Source organism: Quercus lobata, chromosome 3, assembly GCF_001633185.2.
Source record: "Quercus lobata isolate SW786 chromosome 3, ValleyOak3.0 Primary Assembly, whole genome shotgun sequence".
NCBI classification, from domain to species: Eukaryota; Viridiplantae; Streptophyta; class Magnoliopsida; order Fagales; family Fagaceae; genus Quercus; species Quercus lobata.
Window position 1 is genome coordinate 16,876,525 of NC_044906.1, and position 17,667 is coordinate 16,894,191.

Genomic DNA, 17,667 nt, shown 5'->3' on the forward strand with positions numbered 1-17,667 from the left:
GAACCTAAAATATTGAGTTTAAGTCTTTTTTTTTTTTTTTTTTTTTACTCTTTGATTATTATTCTTTATCATTATATAAGAAAACCATTTAATATTTTGTGTAAGTGAAGTTTGAATCACAAATCCCTTATACGAATAATAGACTTTATCAGTTGACCAATAGCTATGTTTTTTTTTCTTTTCTTAGTATTCCATTTTTTTTTTCTTCTTATCATATATTATAAAAACTGTAATCTCTCAATAATCGTGAAAAAATTCGTGAATGACATTTGTTTTCACCAGCTTTTTTTTTTTTTTTGTTATATATATATATATATATATAACTCTCTCACACCGTCACACGCTTTACATTTATTTTTTTTTATCAAGCGACATACATTGTTATTTGTTTCACAACCATTTTTACGGTTAAAGCTAAAAGCCTAAGACCAACAAAATAGATCATGTTCCCGATTCCCCAAAAAAAAAAAAAAAAATGATCATGTTCCCCAAAACCCCATAATCACCAACTTCTATTACTTTCTCGCCACTTTCTCGTTCTTCCCTCACTGTCCTCCCAAGGGAATGGACTGACCATGTGGTCGCATGTCTGTCTGGTACTCTCTAATTATCACTTGTTCCTAAAATCGAACATTCAAACTGCATTGCTGATTTTGTGCCAAAATTTTCTAATTTTTGTTACTGACCATCAAAAATAGGAACTTTCCCTCATTTTTCTCCACAACCAAACAGTGTCCTATCCTATGTGCATGCAATTTTGTGTGCCTTGTAAACCTTTCTAATGACATGATTGTTCTTTATCCAGAATTCTTTTGAGCCATCTTTGACACTGTTTTCTTGGAATATTGAGCCATAAGGTACATTATTTTGATACCCAAATGCTATTTATCTATATTTTTGTCTGTGTTTAATGTTTTGATGCATTAATTGATGGTTTAGGGCCTCTCTGGTTCTAGATTTTGGACTACTTATGTGTTTCACTAGTAAAGTTGGTTAATCTCTGGCTTTTTATGGCTTTATCTGATTGTATCTTGGTGCATTTGATTGTTACATGGCACTGTTTGCATGGACTATTGAGCTAGCACAGATACTTTGATACCCATATGTTATTTTCTCTGTTTTATCAGGTTTTGATTCATAAATGGGTTATCTTGAGCCTTTTTGGGTTTATTGGGAAATAAAAAATAAAAAGGCTTGGACCTTTTTGGTTATGTGTTTCTGTTCTGCTGTTTGGTTTTACTGATGGCTTTGGTTTACTTTTTTCCTTTCTCACTTTTCACTGATTGCATGTATTTTACATTTGATTGTTACGTTCATTTAATCACCATTGATTTTTTTTTTTTTTTTTTACTTCAATTGCCATTTCATATCTGCTCTTGCGTTCTTTTTTTTCTTTTTTTAAAAAAAAAAAAAATATTAATGGGCAATATAAGTGCTTCTAATTGAATTGTTAATTGAATTGTATACTTGTTTTGCCTTTTCTCAACAAATTTGTTGCTTGAACGAAAAGAATTAGAGAAATACCTAAAATAATACTTGCTAAAGTAGTATTAACAGAGGACATGCTAGGGAAGAAAGCAATGGAGAATGTGATTTTGGAGAAGAATACATGTGGCATATCAAACATTGTCTGATATCTGGTTCTTAACACTATTTTTTTGGTGACCAACAGATGTTTTAAGAGATAAAGATCAGTTGTGGTTTAATTGAATTGGTTTTAAGAGCTTGTACATTGCTGTTGAGAACTTGCATTGGTTTATTTCGGGTGCCGTGTTTTGGGATGTATCTAAACATTTGTTTTGTCTTCTTTATTTCGTTCCGTTGGTTAAAGGAAGTTGCATTCTATTATTTTCATTTTCCCCTAGTAATGTCTTTGTATGCCTAGATGATTAAGAGCAAAAGGATCATGGAGAATGTCTACAATTTGATCTCTTAATATCATCTGTATATCTTGGTTCCTTCTAATCAGCTTATGCACATAGATTTTTTGTCTAATTGAGGATTTATGGAGTGATAGTGATATGATATGCATTCTAGTATTTATGTATTCATTCTGGTGTTAACATAACCTGCATCTGCTTTTCCAACTGCTAGCAAACATGCCCAGCATGTATCCACAAATGTGAAGTGGAAATTGGAGCTAAAATGCTTCTGAATGTACCACTCCAATTTTCCCATCATGATACGTGGTAGGAAAATGGATGAATACCTAGTTCATGATTTTCATAAAGTTAAGCAAGTCCCTACAATTAGGTGGTAAAACTACATTTGCTCATAAATCATACAGTTTTAAGCAATTTTAGTGATTCTTACCATTTACAAAATATAAATACAATGTGATACAAAATATAAATACAGTGTGATATGCCTTGCTTGTGTATATGTTCATCTTTCTTTAATTATCGACAGTTGAACTGGTTGATCAATTCTTTGCAACTTATTCAGGGGAAGTACAAATTATTGCAGCATATAGGAAGACGTAGCAGATCATGGCAGACTTGGAAAATTTGCTACTGGAGGCAGCAGGAAGAACCGGTTTAGCCGGAAGAAACCGGAAACAACTTCCACCATCTAGAAAGCATCATGAGGGTTCATATTCTGATGGTGGAAGTGACTTTAGGGATGAAGACTTAGATGATGAATGTAATTATGCACGCCAGAAGCCCTCTAGGTCTCAAGTTCCATTGAAGAAGAGGTTTGACCTTTCTGAAAGAGACAATGAACATGAAAGCCATGAAGAAAGGAATCATGATAGTGGTTTTGACCATGAGGGCAACATCAGTGATGAATCTGATGTAGGCAGTGATCTTTACAAGGATGACAATGACCGGCAAAGGCTTGCAGAGATGACTGAACTTGAAAGAGAAATGATCTTGTCAGAACGAGCATCTAAAAAAAATGATAAGGTCTTGAAGGAAAAGTTGAGATCAAAGGGAAACAGTGTGACTTCAGCCCTATCTAGAAAAGGTACTCCACCTCTTCCTTCAGCTGGCAGAGTCCGTGCATCTGCTAGGTCTGCTGAGAGGACAGCTGCCAAACATGATGCACTGAGTGAGTTGCGAGCAAAACGGTTGAAACAACAGGACTCAGAGGCTTATCATAAATCAAAGGATGCATCAAGAGGAAGTTCAGGTAGCCAGGGTATTTCACCTATCAAACAGAAAGCCTTCATTGCAGCAAATTCCAGCAGTTCCAGCGAGAGTGAGAGTGTTAGTAGATCTGACAGTGAAGATGAAGAATCTACTGGGGAAGGCTTTGTTGACAGTGATGAGGATGGGAACATGCCTGGTTCTGAGGTTCCAACATTTGAGGATATAAAGGAAATTACCATTCGGAGGTCAAATCTTGCGAAATGGTTTATGGAACCATTCTTTGAGGAGTTAATCGTAGGTTGTTTTGTGAGGATTGGAATTGGAAGGTCGAAGGTTGAGTCTATTTACAGGCTCTGCTTGGTCCAGGGTGTTGATGCCACATGCCCTGACCAACAATACAAACTAGAGGGCAAAATCACTCATAAGTATCTGAATTGTGTTTGGGGCAGTGATAGCTCTGCTGCTAGGTGGCAGATGGCTATGGTTTCGGATTCAGCACCACGTGAGGAGGAGTTTAAACAATGGGTTAGGGAGATGGAGCGAAGTGGTTGTAGGATGCCAAGAAAACAGGCTGTGTTGGAAAAGAGGGAGAGCATTCTAAAACCCTACACATATGTTTACTCAGCTGCCACAGTGAAGCAAATGTTGCAGGAGAAGAAAAGCACCGCATCACGGCCACTAAACATTGCAGTTGAGAAGGACCGCTTGAGGAGGCAGTTGGAAGTAGCGGTAAGTAAGCATGATGAGGTGGAGGTGGAGAGAATCAAGACTAAGCTGCAGGAATTGGAAGCAACCCGGCTACCCCTGGAGAAAGATGCAAAGGCTATTAGGCTATCTGAAATGAACAGAAAGAACAGGTTTGAGAATTTCAAAAATGCGTCAACAATGAAATCGGTAAATGCAAGTTTAAAAGCTGGGGAGGACGGGTATGATCCCTTTTCAAGGAGATGGACGAGGTCGAGGAATTACTACGATCCAAAGCCTGGTGAAGACAATGAGGATAAAGCAGCAAACAATCATACTACTAGTGCTGACAAAAATGGGACAGGATCAAAGGTAACGACAGAGGCTGGCATGGAAACTACAGAAGCAGCCTTAGAAGCTGCAGCTGGTGCAGGGAAATTGGTTGACACTAGTGCTCCTGTGGATCATGGAACAGTGTCAAATATAATGCACAATTTTGAGCTGCCTATCTCATTGGCTACTCTTCAGAGTTTTGGTGGACCCCAGGGTGCTCAACGTGGATTCTTGGCTAGGAAACAAAAAATAGAGGCTACTGTTGGATACCGAGTCCCAGAGAATGATGGAAAGAGACATGCACTGACACTAACCATTAGTGACTACAAGAGAAGGAGAGGGCTGCTTGAATGTGATGATCAAAGATGAGTTTTACCTAGTTATGATAATTTTGGTTTGATAGGCTGTGCTTTTCTTTTAGGGAAAGCTTAATGTAGGGGGTTCAATCTGTTAACTTTTTGATGTCCTAGAACAAAAGTTAGGTCACTTTTATGGTTTTAGACATGCTATGTATACTGTCTATGGTTTTTTTATGTGTAATTTTGCTCCACATGGTGTACAAAATCTAATTATCTAGTCTTGATTGGCATCAATGAAAGCTTTTGTTCTTGTTTTGGTGGAATGGAGAGCAGGGCAAATGCAGCTGTTGAGGTTGAATAATGAATATGTTCGATAAGATCTCACTTCTACTGATTTCCCTAGAAAGGTCCACTAGAAGAATACTGAAATAGCATATAAGCGGGTTATCAGTTATTGGTTTTCTGAAAACGGTCTCTGCTTCATTTGTTTCGTCAATATTGGCAGGTTAGAGGGACTCGGTCACCAAATTAGATACAGGAAGGTTCTTTGGTATTTCCTTCGCCTCAACATTTTCTTTAAATTCGCCATGGCAATAAGCTTTATTGAGAAAACAGCTCCTTGTTCCCATAGCCTTTAGCTATGATAAAGAATTGAAAGACTTGAATCAAATTTCTTCAACGTTTTTAAATCAGTTTTTGTCAACGTTTTTAGAGTTTCTAAGGGGCTAAGAGATACAAGTTCCAAATGAAACCAATGAATGCAATGCGCCAACTACTATCCCCATTAAGGCAGGAATGACAAAGTAAAAGATCAAGATATCACAACAGTTCTATGTGACTGACCCTACCAATCCGATGTAGATCCAATTCGATCCCAAAAATTTTGAAATTAAGGCCTAGTAGTTGTTGTATACGACATTGACAACAGTTAATGATGAAGAAAGTGCCGATGAAATGGACATGCTTTGCTATTGATGAATGATAAGCAATGCCATACAAACGGCATTACAAGAAGAAAAAGCCAAAAAAAAAAAAAACCAAAAACAAAAAAAAAACATTTACCAGAGAAAATGGATGCAGTATGATTGCATATATTTAAAGAAATAGCATTATATTCATGCATCTTTTCAGCCAAAATACAATTTAAAAATTATGTAAAATGGCTATAAAAGAATCCCATTTTTATATCTCACCCACTGCCTTGTAATGGGTAAATGAATTGGTAAACATGTTGTACTTTTTAGAATTTACATATAGATGACCAAAGTAAGGCGCCATGAAATAAGGCACCTCAACATAGTCATTTTATCCTCTAAAGCCGATCAACTATATCAATTAATCGGATGACAAATGAAATAATTATTGTACAGCAACTCGTAAAACGAATGCTTTATGTTGCACTTTGAGGTTGATATTTTTTTTCTTTATCAAACACTAATAAACTCTATCCTATACTTGTGGCTGTACAGTAAAAAGGTGTTGGGTCCCTGACTTCCGGAAAATGAAGTCTCATTATACAAGTATCTGAGACTTTGCAGCAAAGCGAGAGCATTTCTTCCGACCACTCTTGCTAAGTGCACAAACACAGATCTCAAGAAGCTCATAATCCTCCTCCCAGAATAACATGGAAGCCATCTCTGGATTCTGCAAGAGCAATTTAGATGCAAGAAACCCAGCAACAGTCCACGTTTGGAAATGTCGGGCTTGCTTTCCAATAAACCTCCCTGTCTGGGTATCATAATATTCAGGCCAATGGTCAACTGGAAGCCTCTTCTCAGCCAAATCAACAGCTTTTTGGGCTAGTTCAAATCTGCCCATCTTCATGCATGCCAATGTGAACTGAAAATAGTAGAAGACAATATTTTAGAAACTACAGATAAATTTTGCCGATACACAAGAAAGATGAATGTTGTGTCAAAATTAGTTTGTATATCTTAAAAATTTCTCCCCCAACTTGCCCCAAATTCTGCTATTACACAGAGAACAAAGCAACTTCTTTCTTCTTTTTTATTTTAGGCCACCAATTTATTCAAATTTATCCACTTTTTATGTCAATAACCAAGTACATAAATTGGCCAGCTAGGCAGCTAACAAATGAAGCAGCACATGACACTATTTGACCTACACACTTATCATGCATAAGAGGTTAGGAGTGCCACGTTGATCGGCCTGCCTAACATTATCAATGGTTCCTAGTGGATCCTGCCCATTACTTGCAGAGCTCCCAATGTAAACCAAAGGCTGAATTAGGACATGCATTTTTTTTTTTTTTTTTTTTTGATAAGTGAATTAGGACATGCATATCAACATTCAATTCCAGAAAAAATCCAAATTTGTTGAGCATTCCTCAATAATAATTTAATGCAACCAAATCCAGGCTTACCTGCCACAGGAGTGTCGGCCAGGATCCACCATTATGATATGACCATGGGCTGCAAGAATAAAACAAACATTTCAGTTTGATGGAAATTTTTGAAAGAACACTAAACAACTAGCCATATAGCTATAATCTGCACATGCACACATGTACAATAGTCCACACACAGAAAAAGAGAGAGAGAGAGTATAAGAAGAAAAATCACGTATTCTTAGGGTCACTGCCAGTGATTATTCGCCATTCCTCAAACTCAAAGGCAGGGTAGCATATCTTAAGTGGCATATGGCCCACAAGATCATCCCATTTGGCTTCAATGAGATTTAACATAGCTGTATTTTGTCTTGGAGTGCCCAAAGATGAAACAATAGACCAAAGATTTCCAAGCGTGAAAAACCTAAAATCCATGTGAGCAGGCTGTAGATTACCCATCATATAGCCGCCTTCCTCTGGAATCCAATCCATCAGCCAAGAAGGAATTTGTTCAGGATAGATATTGAATTTGTTGGTGGCATCCATGGAATATTCCTCCGTTTTATATCGGTAAATCTCATTGATTTTTTTCATGTCCACCCAATAGTATTCTCTGATGTGGAAAGACAGTGCACTGAGCCTATTGTTGATGGCTCTCACCAGATTCTTGGATCCATCATTTACAGCAAGCATTTCACGGGAGCAGCGAAGAGCTGAGTAAAACAGGGCCTGTAAAATCAAATTTCCCAGGAATGAGATACATCAAACATGAGGTAACATAAATAAAGTTGGCAACTTGGCATAAGAAAAATGTTATATATATTTATATATATATATATATATATATATATATATATTAGAAACAAATGCATCAGATCAGGGGGCATGGGCAGTTAAGCAGTAACCAATGACTTCCAGAAATCTTAGCTTCAAAGATCTTCAGGATATTTTTTTATACATCAAGTCATCAATAACAGCAATGTGGGGTTAAATCCTTCACCAAGCGCCTTTCTACACATCCTAGAGAGTTTCAAAACAATCCAAGTTTTCAAAAATGCTAAAGAAGATTCAAAATCCCTAGTTAATATCTCCAGGACACAAGTCATCAGACTTTTGGTCATAGGGTTGAGATTATCACATGCTACGCCTAGAGGTGACCTTCAAAAAAGCAAGCTGGCTTAACTTTTCATGTTACCAATGCCAGTGTTAGAAAACACTCAATAATGAGCATTTGTGTGATAGAGCAATAAAATTAGAAAAGCACCCTTCATTTATTATCTAAAGTTAGCTGAAATACAGTGGTATATGAGTGCGTTTGGGAAGAGATGAAAGTTAAAGCTTATTAGAGTTTTCAGCTTATTTTTGCTACTATTTATGGGGCCCATTGCACTTTTTAATACTATTCATGAATCTCACTGTACAATTCAGCTAGCTTTTAGCTTTTTTCTAAAGTACTTTCGACAAAAAGTTTTCAGTTTCAGCTAAATAAGTTATTTACAAACGGACTCTAGTGCCTAAGCCAATTAATCAAAACACACACAACAACACTATCAAGTAATTAAGAAATTATCAAATAAATTGAACTCACTTGGATCTCAAGGGGGTGACCATGAATACCCATCCGCCGGTCTATCATGCAGGAGCCATCAGTGACCAACAGAGAAGGAAACATATCAAACCCATCGGTTAAACACAAGTTCAGTATCATTTTTAAGCCAGTCTGAACATCCACCCTTTCTTGTAATGCATAGTCACCAGTGAGTTTTCCATAAGCCCTCAATAGGATAATCCACCACAACCCTACCAAAAGAAGCAAAATACAACAACAAACACCAAGTCATTATATGCTACAAGAAAAGCATTCTTTCAGCATCAATTATTGAGTACATAAGTTAGACAATGAAATCCTACTGTGAAAAATGTAGAGGCCAATAATGGTGGATTCTACAACATTCTTAATTCAAAATAATTGCAAATTCTAGCATGCATTATCTAAAACATTCCACTATAGTATTACACTAACCAGAATCCACAGGTGCAACACGACCAATAGCTGATTCACCAAAATCTGGATCTAGAACTTCTTCATACTTATTTTCCTCAAGAGGCACAGTTCTAACTTTAAAGCTTGCAGGCATCAAGCCCTGCCCTGGGCTATAGCAGTCCACTGTTTTCTCCCAACTCTACATGATAAACAAGAAAACAATCATGGATTCTAGTAATCTCAAGCATTAAACCATTAATGTATCTAAAATTTGCAGGCACCGTTCTTAGATTAAAGTTAGCCAAGACCCAGTCACCTATGCATTTGTAAAAGCAGTAACATCATACGCTACACAAGGGATGAGCAACATATTTCCCCCTGAAAACATGACAAGCTAATGAAAGGCCACAACTCTATCAGGGCAGCATTGAAAACACTAGAATATGACATCTTTAGCACTTGAAACCACAAATTTGCACATTTAAATTAGCCACCAACAAAATCACCTAAAAGGTTTCCCTCACAACAAAATAAATCAAAATCACCCAAATTAGTTATTGGTTACACCAAAAGTACGTTTAAGACATTTAGATGTTAAGACACCAAAACAAAGACATACATTTAACAATCAAACAGTAATACCAAATACAAAACACAACACCAATCAATAAAACTATTAAGGAACAAGAATTCGAAAAGTTTGTTGTTGCTATTATTTACCTGCAATTGCAAGGTATGAAGGAGAAAGTTCCTAACAATCTCCCCTTCTCCTTTAAGCAAGAATGCAAGTGCCGAGGGGACGAAGTCCCGGATAAACACCTGATCATAATTCAATGGTTGCTTATCCCCGGGGTCATTCGCCGCCACCGTCCCCACAGGACTCCCGCAATAATACACAACAGCCTCTCTCAACAACCTCCATGCTTCTTTCTCCACCTCACTCTCCTCCACCACCACCTTGGGTTCAATCAAACCCTCCAAATTCCTTAAATTCACATCACCACCACCATCACCAACACCAACTCCACCATCAACCTCTATCCTAGAGCCTTCTTCCGCAACCATATTCTCATCTTTGTCAATTCTCTCTACCACCAATGGCTTAACATTCGTGCCACCATTGTTACCTTGCACATAGATTCTCTCAAAGCTGTTCTCATTCACGCGTGTCTCCACAGCAGTGGAAAGCACCCTAGAAACAATATAGATACCCCTACCATTGGAAAACCCACCAATACCATTAGGCTTAGACTGGTAAAAACCTGAGCTTGGGAATCGAAAAGCCATGTGGGTATTGCGAATAAAGCGAGCAGAGACCAAAACACGAAAAGGGTGTGCTTGGGTCTGCGAGTTTGGATTGAAAAACTGTGAGTTTCGACATGAGGAGAGGATTTTGGAAGTGGATTTCATGGTTGGTTTGATGAGGAATCTGATTGTGTTCATATGGACGAAGTTTTGGGATTGAACAAGTTGAGAAAATCTATGTGGTGGAAACAAAGGTTATGCATATAGAGAATTTGGGATTTTTTTTTTTTTTTCTATGAGACTTTGGTGTCAAATAGAAAAAAAAAATGGTGGCTTTGAGAATTGAGAGAGTTGGAAATGGAAGAAAACTATGGGAATGAAAGTAAAAAAAGAGGGAGGTGGTGGTTTTTATGTTAGGCGGCGAGGAGGAAAGTCTTGCGTTGGATAAGAAGATATTTATTTTATTGCTTTTTTTTTTTTTTTTTTCTCAAGTTTTAGAAGATTTTATTAATTAATATCTGGTTTCATTTTTTTGGGATTTTTTAAGTGATTATAAATTTTTTTTAAAAAAATTTACTTAATTGTTTTCATAAAATGGTTTAAATTTTTATGACCATCAAAATAAAAAATGATAGATATCTATTTGAGAATGGTTTATTTTCGAAAGTTTATTTGTATAGTATGAAACAAAAAGTTAAAAATTAGCTTATTTCAAGGTGGTAGTCAAAGCAAAATGCTAAGTTACCAAATGTACACTGATAATTTAGGAGAGAAAAATTAGAAGTCAACAACTATTTAGAACTCCAATATAACATTTTTTTTTTTTTTTTTATGTGAGACATGGAGTTATATGTTTGTTGAATAAATTACCATACTTATAAAATGATAGAAAGTGGCTTCATTGTCACCATAAATTAGTTGAATTTAAGGAGAGGAAAAAATGGTATAAAGTGGCTTCATTGTCACCATTAACTAGTTGAATTTATGGAGAAGAAAAATAGATGTTTGAGGTATAGTTCATTCAATTTTTTGTGGCATCTTCCATAATAAAAAGAAAATTTCTACACACTTTTATAAAAATCATAGGTAGGAAATTATTAGTAGTTCTAATTTAAACTTATTATTGAAATTACAATTTTGTCAACTAATAATAATTTGTAACAACTTACCACTTGAAATATATTGTAAAAATAATGTAGAAATAACATTTTTCTAATAATAAAAAAAGTTGAATTTAACAAAAATTAGTAGAATAAATTTGTATGGTAGAATCTTTTTTTTTTTTTTTTGGAGAAGATTGTTTAGTAGAATCTGATTGTGTTATATATTGATCTTGAATGGTACTTGTGGGGCCCAATAATTTGTGGCCCCGGCCCATTTGTTCATTGGGGCCCAAGGCCCGAGCCGAGGAAGGTTATAACCCAGGCTCGATAATACAAGTACAAAATAGTTCTGGGACACAGCCGAGGACGATTCAGTCCTCGGCATGTCCGAGGTCTCATTGGAAGAAAGGGTAAAAACGGTATAGGAGCAGCTTGGAAAAAATCTAAAATATCTAGGTCAATAGAGAAAGGTACATTGGAAAATATAACGACTAAGGAAAGCTGCTCTTACTGCCATTCAATACTCTGCACCTAACAGAATCATACTCTCCAGCTTTTACAACCACTCCCAACCACTCTGGATAAGGGCTGATGGGACAAGTATCAGTCTTGGAAAAAGTCGATCCTACACGTGGACGACGGATAAGGAACACATGCTAGTATAAAAGGAAAAGTAAGCAATCCAGAGCAGGGGCTGGGAAAAATGGCCAAAAACCAGAGCCTCCCAGCCCGCCTCCAGGAGAAAGACTCCTAAGACGAACACGATTTAACTATGTATGAACACCACGAAAAACCACCGTCTGGTGACCAAGGCCTAGTCTTTCAAACCCACGCTCTATAAATGATATTGTTTGGACATTTTTACGTACGAACCCAACACTGTTACGGGTCGTTACAAATCGTGTCCTTACAGTATTCATGGAGACAGTTATGGGGGGTGGTACTCCTTAACTAGTGAAAGTTTATATGCATGATCTGCATTCTCTATTACTTTGGTAATTTAATGAAACAATTATTAAACTAAATATTCAGCTAAAGTGCTCAAAGTATTTTTTTTCTTTCTTTCTTTCTTTTTAGTGGGGAAGAAATAAGTGCTCAAAGCTATCTTCAAATAGTTGCTACATCTTTAATTAAGTTTTGGAGTTATGAAACAAAACATCCTTTAGCATCCAAATATTTTATACTCCCTCCATCCCATATATTATTGTCTTGTTTAAAAGATTCAAGTTTTTTAGGGAATTTCACGATTTTATTTCAAATAAAAGGATATAAATTTTCAACACTACCATTTTTCAATTTTCTTTTGATGAATGTCGTTCTCGAAATAAATGTCTTTTTTATTTTAAACTCAAAAAAATGGAGTATTCCTTTTATATAATAAGTTAGAAAAACTATTAACATTATGTCTATAGAGTATTGAAGTTTCAAAAATGCTATGATTTGAGATATCCCAAAATAGAATAAATATCAATAAAATGAGAAATTTGTGTATTTTGTTTTAACCCCAAAAAATACAGATAAGTGCCAAAATGTCTCCAACTATTAACTTTATTTATATCCAAGAGAATTTTTTTTTTTTTTTTTTTTTGGGTAGAATTATCCAAGAGAAATATACTTACTATAAAGAAACTAGAGGTAGATTTTATATATGTGCAAGTTAGATTGTTTTATCTTATCCCAAAACCAACAATATTAATAGAAGTTTCCCCTTATTAAGCGGGTTGCCTATTGGCTTGAGACTTTAAATAAATCTATTTTATGATTTTGAATCTGCAAAAATAAAAAAAGAATTTTCTGTTGAGCAATGATATATTTGGAAAGTTCGGTTATTGCTGTTTATTTCGGGGATGATAATAGCGTGTGAAAAATGAAATAGTATATATATCACAAGCATAAGTGCATGACACGTGAGAGGAGAGAGAAAGATAAGTGTTGGTGAGTGGTGACGTGTAAGGGAGATTGTCCAACACAAAATTTATAACCTGTGACTTCTCCAAAAAAAAAAAAAAAAATTATTACCTGTGATAGTAACGCAAAAAGGATCACGTTGACAAGTGTATTTTAGGACCATGATTAATAATTTATTTTAAGAAAATTTTTGACATTATTTTTATAAAAAATAGAAAAAATTATCAAAATATTAATTTTTCTTTTTTATAAGAACTTTCTTAAAATGATTGATTAATAATTATCTTAAAGAAACTCAGTAATATTTCTCCGTCAAATAACTTTTGTGGAAAATTTGGGTCTTGTCTTTTCCTTCACAATTTTCTCTCTCTCTCTCTCTTAACAAAATTTTATTTGTTGACAAAGTGTGCAATTGTAAGTGCCATGTGGAAAAGTGCACAAAGAATTGACAACCAATGATATTAAAGTTCTTATTATCCACAAAAGAAATACAGGTCATATAGTGAAAATGATATCTAAATCACATCCACTTAAACAAAAATGGACATGGTGTTTGACAGGGAATAGTTATTCACTTCAATGTGGGTTATATGATTGGTCCTTTGTTTCTCTCTTTTCTTTTTAGTGTTGGGATTGGGATGAGCCAAGTGGATTTTTGACACTGAATCTGAAATTATGGCAGCAAGAATAGCAATCAAATAGATTCTGATATAATTTGCTAAGCATGTGGTAGCTTGAGTAAATTTATAACCAACAATTTTACTAAATTTATAACCAAGCAAAATACTAGTAAAATTGTTGGTTCTATTTGTGGTGTAAGAGAGATTAAAATTACCAGGCAAAGGATAATATTAACTTTTCTTTTCTTATTTTTGGTAAGGATGATGCTTAATACTTGATGAGTGATTAAATTGAATTTTGCCAATAATTCAACTACCAATATTAGAAAAGTCTTGTTATCATTTTTTTTAATAGTGAAATGAGAGCAAAAGCTATAGCAAGAATTTTCATAATTTCACTTCACTTATTAGCAAATATTTGCATGAAAATATTGATATGTAATTACATGCAGTAATCTAGAGGTTCTTTAGACTAAGTGTAATTACTAATAGACTCTTATTAACAAGTGTCAAAGTGCACTCGTTAAGGAGGAATCTAACAAGTCTTACATTGAAAAGTAACAAAAGTTAATACTAAACAACTATCTATTTAACAAAAAGTAGCTCGATTCTCTAAAAAAAAGTAAAAATAAAAATCAATCAATGTAACAAACAATTCAATTCAACACCCATTAACCAAACCCTTGACAAAATTGCAAAATCTGCTCATCATATAAGGGGAAAAAGGTGAAAAATTAGTGTCTATGCCATGGCTCCCTTCATATATACATGTGGGTCAGCCCAACCTGTTATCTCCAAAATATGGGTGGACAGTGGACACAGCCCATGTTCATGCCCAGCTATAATTCCAACCAAAGTCTAGCACATCCTCTGTTTTAGAGTGATCTCCATCCATAGTCTCTATAGTCTCTATTCTCCACCTCACTTCATTCCTCCTTTCCTTTTTTTTTTCTCTCTCTTGAGTCTGAAATGACCACCACCATTATCTTGAACTCGCTCCTTCCTCCTCCTCCTCCTCCTCCTCCTCCTCCTCAGACTCACTCACCCTCCGGGTTAACTCGTTACACGACGTCGTTCCCTCTCCGCTACTCAACTACTATTTCTTGCAATGTTCAAACGGTAATTCTTCCAACCTTCAAAACACCCCAACCCCACAACAAATATAGTCTTTTTTTTTTTTTTTTTTTTCCTTCTTCTTAATTTTCTATACTAAGTAAAAGGGACAGCAAGTTTGATTTTTTATGTTTTATTTTCCTATGGGTGTTTAAGGTTGTCTGCTGTGACTTTAAAACTTTACTTTGTAACATAGATGTTATGGGCTATGCAATTCAATGCATGTTAGTTAAAAGCATATATATGTATAGTTAGAACAATGTTGAGCTTAAATGATTGTATAGTCATACTGAGATTAGTGACTGCAAAAGAAGGCTAGAAGAGTGGAAGTCAATTCTATTTTGTCTATTGGAGAGACTATGGAGTTCTTTCAACCTATTTGATTTAAGATAGAAATGTTTTTTTTTTTTTTTAAATTTAATTTTTGGGGTGCTTTTAACTTCAAATGATAAGATTTAATCCATGGCATATGTGTTGTTAGGAATATAAAATAATTGTTGTAATCCCTTTAGTTAGGTAATTACTTAGTTAGTTGAGATTAGGATTAGTTAGTTAGAATTTAACACATGGCTTAATTCATAGAGTACATGTTGAATTAACTAGCCAATTATCTTGAGTCATGTGGGCTAATGAGATTAGAGACAGTCTCCTATAAATACATAATTGTAATTCAACATTAGATATCATTGAAGAATAAACCAATTGATTGCTTAGTATATTTCCTCTCTCTCTCAATATTTTTTTGTGGAGGGTGACTACCTCGAACTAAGTCCATTTTCCAACAATTCTCATGCATTCCCCTACAATTCTTATCCATCTCCATTAAGAACCTCTAAGTTCCTAACATGTGTCATAGTGCTATAATTCTATAAATCGCCACTTGGCTGAGATACTTGTGGTTCAATGGTTTGATGGGACTGAGAAAACTTTCATCCTGACCTCATATATGCTGCTGAATTAGAATATATCACGGTGCAGTCAAGTAGGAGCCAGGAGGTTGTTTGCATTTGGCAGGTACAAAAGTGTTCATTATCAAATGGACGAGGTTAAGCATTTGTCAGGAAGGCATTGTCAATTCCCCAAAGACGTGAAAAAATCTAACAATTTAAATTTTCTTCTAGTTCTTTTTGATAAATTAAAAGAGAAAAAGGGGTTGTAGGAAAGTTTGGAAAAACAAATGAATTGGTAACGACAGGATTTGTTTCTAACTGTTAGTTCCCCTTATACTTTCTAAGAACTACTAATTGGGTTAGGCTATATTTGTTTTGAGAAATGCCTGCTTATGAGGTCTTTTCATATTGAGCATCCTGTTTGGTAATAAACACCACTTGTGTTTACAATATGATGTATGTTTCATCAAGTAGTATTCTAGCTTTCGTTTTTATGTTCCATAACAATGTCTTTTAATTATACTTTTTCTAATATATAATCAGACTAAAGCTTTTGCAGTTCCTAGGAGGAATGCAGTGGCCTTGATTTTGTCAAGTTATTTCTTCTCAGGAGTTGGTTTGCATGATGCTGCATTTGCTCAACCATCCATTGGACTCAGAGAATACATAGATACTTTTGATGGTTATTCATTCAGGTACCCTCAGAACTGGATTCCAGTCCGAGGTGCTGGGGCTGACATATTTTTCAGGGACCCTTATGTTCTTGATGAAAATATTTCTGTGGAGTTGTCCTCTCCCTCATCCTCCAGGTACAAGAGTGTTGAAGACTTGGGTCCACCTCAAGAAGCTGGAGAGAAAGTACTTAAGCAGTACTTGACAGAGTTCATGTCTACCAGGCTTGGCGTCAAGCGTGAATCAAATATTCTATCCACATCTTCCAGAGTTGCTGATGATGGGAGAATTTACTATCAAGTTGAGGTAAGATATTTCTAGTGTGAAAATGTCAATTGCTTGCATTTAGCTTAGTAGTGATAACGGTTATCCAGTCAATATTAGATTGGTCACCACAGGAGGTCAGTTAAATTGGCTTGTGTTGATTTTCGCTTGTCAAGATTAGCCATGGTACATCATATTTGACAGAATCAGCCAAGCAGCTGTTAAATTCTTTTGTTACGTAGAGTAAGGCACCAGAAGAAGAGTGCATATTGAGTGGCACTAGATGAGGAATGTGCCACTTGTATGTACTTTTATTATTGAACAAATACATAATGTGAAATGATTTGTACCTAGGGGCCTATGTCTCAAAAATTGTCTTTCACGTGAATTTTGTGTCATTCCATTCTACTAGAATAACAATGTAGGATTCCATTCCCCCACCCTTCTTTCTTTTATTGATTTAATTACAAATGTTTGGATTTTAAAAAATGTATATTGGCTTGCACTTAGGTGAACATAAAGTCATATGCAAGCAACAATGAGCTGGCTGTTATGCCTCAAGACCGTGTGGTTAGTTTGGAATGGGACCGGCGCTACCTTTCAGTTCTTGGAGTTGAAAACAACCGGCTGTATGAATTGAGACTGCAAACACCTGAAAATGTGTTCTTGGAAGAGGAAAATGATCTTCGCCAAGTCATGGATTCCTTTAGGGTAAACAAGGTGGTTGGTTAACCGATGCTACCTTTAAAAATTTTTGTTCCCCCCGTGCATTGTGTCGAGTTTGTATTGAGCAGTAATGATAAAGAGGAGAATATCAAAACTCTTGGTAGGAAAAGCTTGTCCTACATGCTAGCTTCTTTCATATGAATTTAATTGAGTGGAAACTGAAGACAGATTAACTCAACATGACCAATTTGGGTTTCTTCAAATGTAACTAGGCTTCTGCAGGAACAAAATGTTAAAAGGAGAGATTGATTCACCAGCTAATGATAAATCCTGGTGCTCTGAAGGAGTAACTCAACATGACCAATTTTATTTCCCTCCAAACTCTTGGTACTCTAACAGTGCTCCCTCTGCTAATGATAAATCTCACCGTGTCTCTCCCCTCATCAA

General features: G+C 35.6%; 3 protein-coding genes across 4 annotated transcripts; 2 read left to right on the top strand and 1 right to left on the bottom strand.

Annotated features, from left to right (window-relative positions):
• Positions 1 to 465: 465 nt before the first annotated feature.
• Positions 466 to 4,699, top strand: LOC115979374 (protein RTF1 homolog). 2 transcript variants are annotated; one of them, XM_031101397.1, is made up of 3 exons: positions 466 to 596; positions 806 to 857; positions 2,446 to 4,699. In XM_031101397.1, the coding sequence occupies exon 3, from the start codon at positions 2,490 to 2,492 to the stop codon at positions 4,476 to 4,478; it is 1,989 nt and encodes a 662-aa protein (XP_030957257.1). In that variant the 5' UTR covers positions 466 to 596; positions 806 to 857; positions 2,446 to 2,489; the 3' UTR covers positions 4,479 to 4,699. The 2 variants fall into 2 exon arrangements, with proteins under 2 accessions (XP_030957257.1, XP_030957255.1); XM_031101395.1 differs by lacking the exon at positions 466 to 596 and having other exon boundaries at positions 755 to 857.
• Positions 4,700 to 5,572: 873 nt separating this feature from the next.
• Positions 5,573 to 10,410, bottom strand: LOC115979868 (alkaline/neutral invertase A, mitochondrial-like). Its single transcript, XM_031101938.1, has 6 exons — positions 9,460 to 10,410; positions 8,779 to 8,938; positions 8,344 to 8,555; positions 6,991 to 7,484; positions 6,792 to 6,840; positions 5,573 to 6,247 (listed from the first exon to the last, which is right to left on the bottom strand). The coding sequence occupies exons 1-6, from the start codon at positions 10,180 to 10,182 to the stop codon at positions 5,921 to 5,923; spliced, it is 1,965 nt and encodes a 654-aa protein (XP_030957798.1). The 5' UTR covers positions 10,183 to 10,410; the 3' UTR covers positions 5,573 to 5,920.
• Positions 10,411 to 14,501: 4,091 nt separating this feature from the next.
• Positions 14,502 to 17,577, top strand: LOC115979869 (psbP domain-containing protein 1, chloroplastic). Its single transcript, XM_031101939.1, has 3 exons — positions 14,502 to 14,734; positions 16,162 to 16,596; positions 17,065 to 17,577. Exons 1-3 carry the CDS (start codon positions 14,585 to 14,587, stop codon positions 17,284 to 17,286), a joined length of 807 nt encoding a protein of 268 aa, XP_030957799.1. The 5' UTR covers positions 14,502 to 14,584; the 3' UTR covers positions 17,287 to 17,577.
• The last annotated feature ends 90 nt before the right edge of the window (positions 17,578 to 17,667 follow it).

Bases quoted from the DNA above. Each gene is read 5' to 3' on its own strand.
- LOC115979374 (XM_031101397.1), top strand. From the start codon at position 2,490: ATGGCAGACTTGGAAAATTTGCTACTGGAGGCAGCAGGAAGAACCGGT.
- LOC115979868 (XM_031101938.1), bottom strand. From the start codon at position 10,182: ATGAACACAATCAGATTCCTCATCAAACCAACCATGAAATCCACTTCC. The intron at 8,556-8,778 runs GTTAGTGTAATA...TTCTTTTGGTAG, and splicing joins TGTTGCACCTGTGGATTCTG to GGTTGTGGTGGATTATCCTA. The intron at 7,485-8,343 runs GTGAGTTCAATT...TTGATTTTACAG, and splicing joins GTCACCCCCTTGAGATCCAA to GCCCTGTTTTACTCAGCTCT.
- LOC115979869 (XM_031101939.1), top strand. From the start codon at position 14,585: ATGACCACCACCATTATCTTGAACTCGCTCCTTCCTCCTCCTCCTCCT. The intron at 14,735-16,161 runs GTAATTCTTCCA...ATATATAATCAG, and splicing joins TTTCTTGCAATGTTCAAACG to ACTAAAGCTTTTGCAGTTCC. The intron at 16,597-17,064 runs GTAAGATATTTC...GCTTGCACTTAG, and splicing joins GAATTTACTATCAAGTTGAG to GTGAACATAAAGTCATATGC.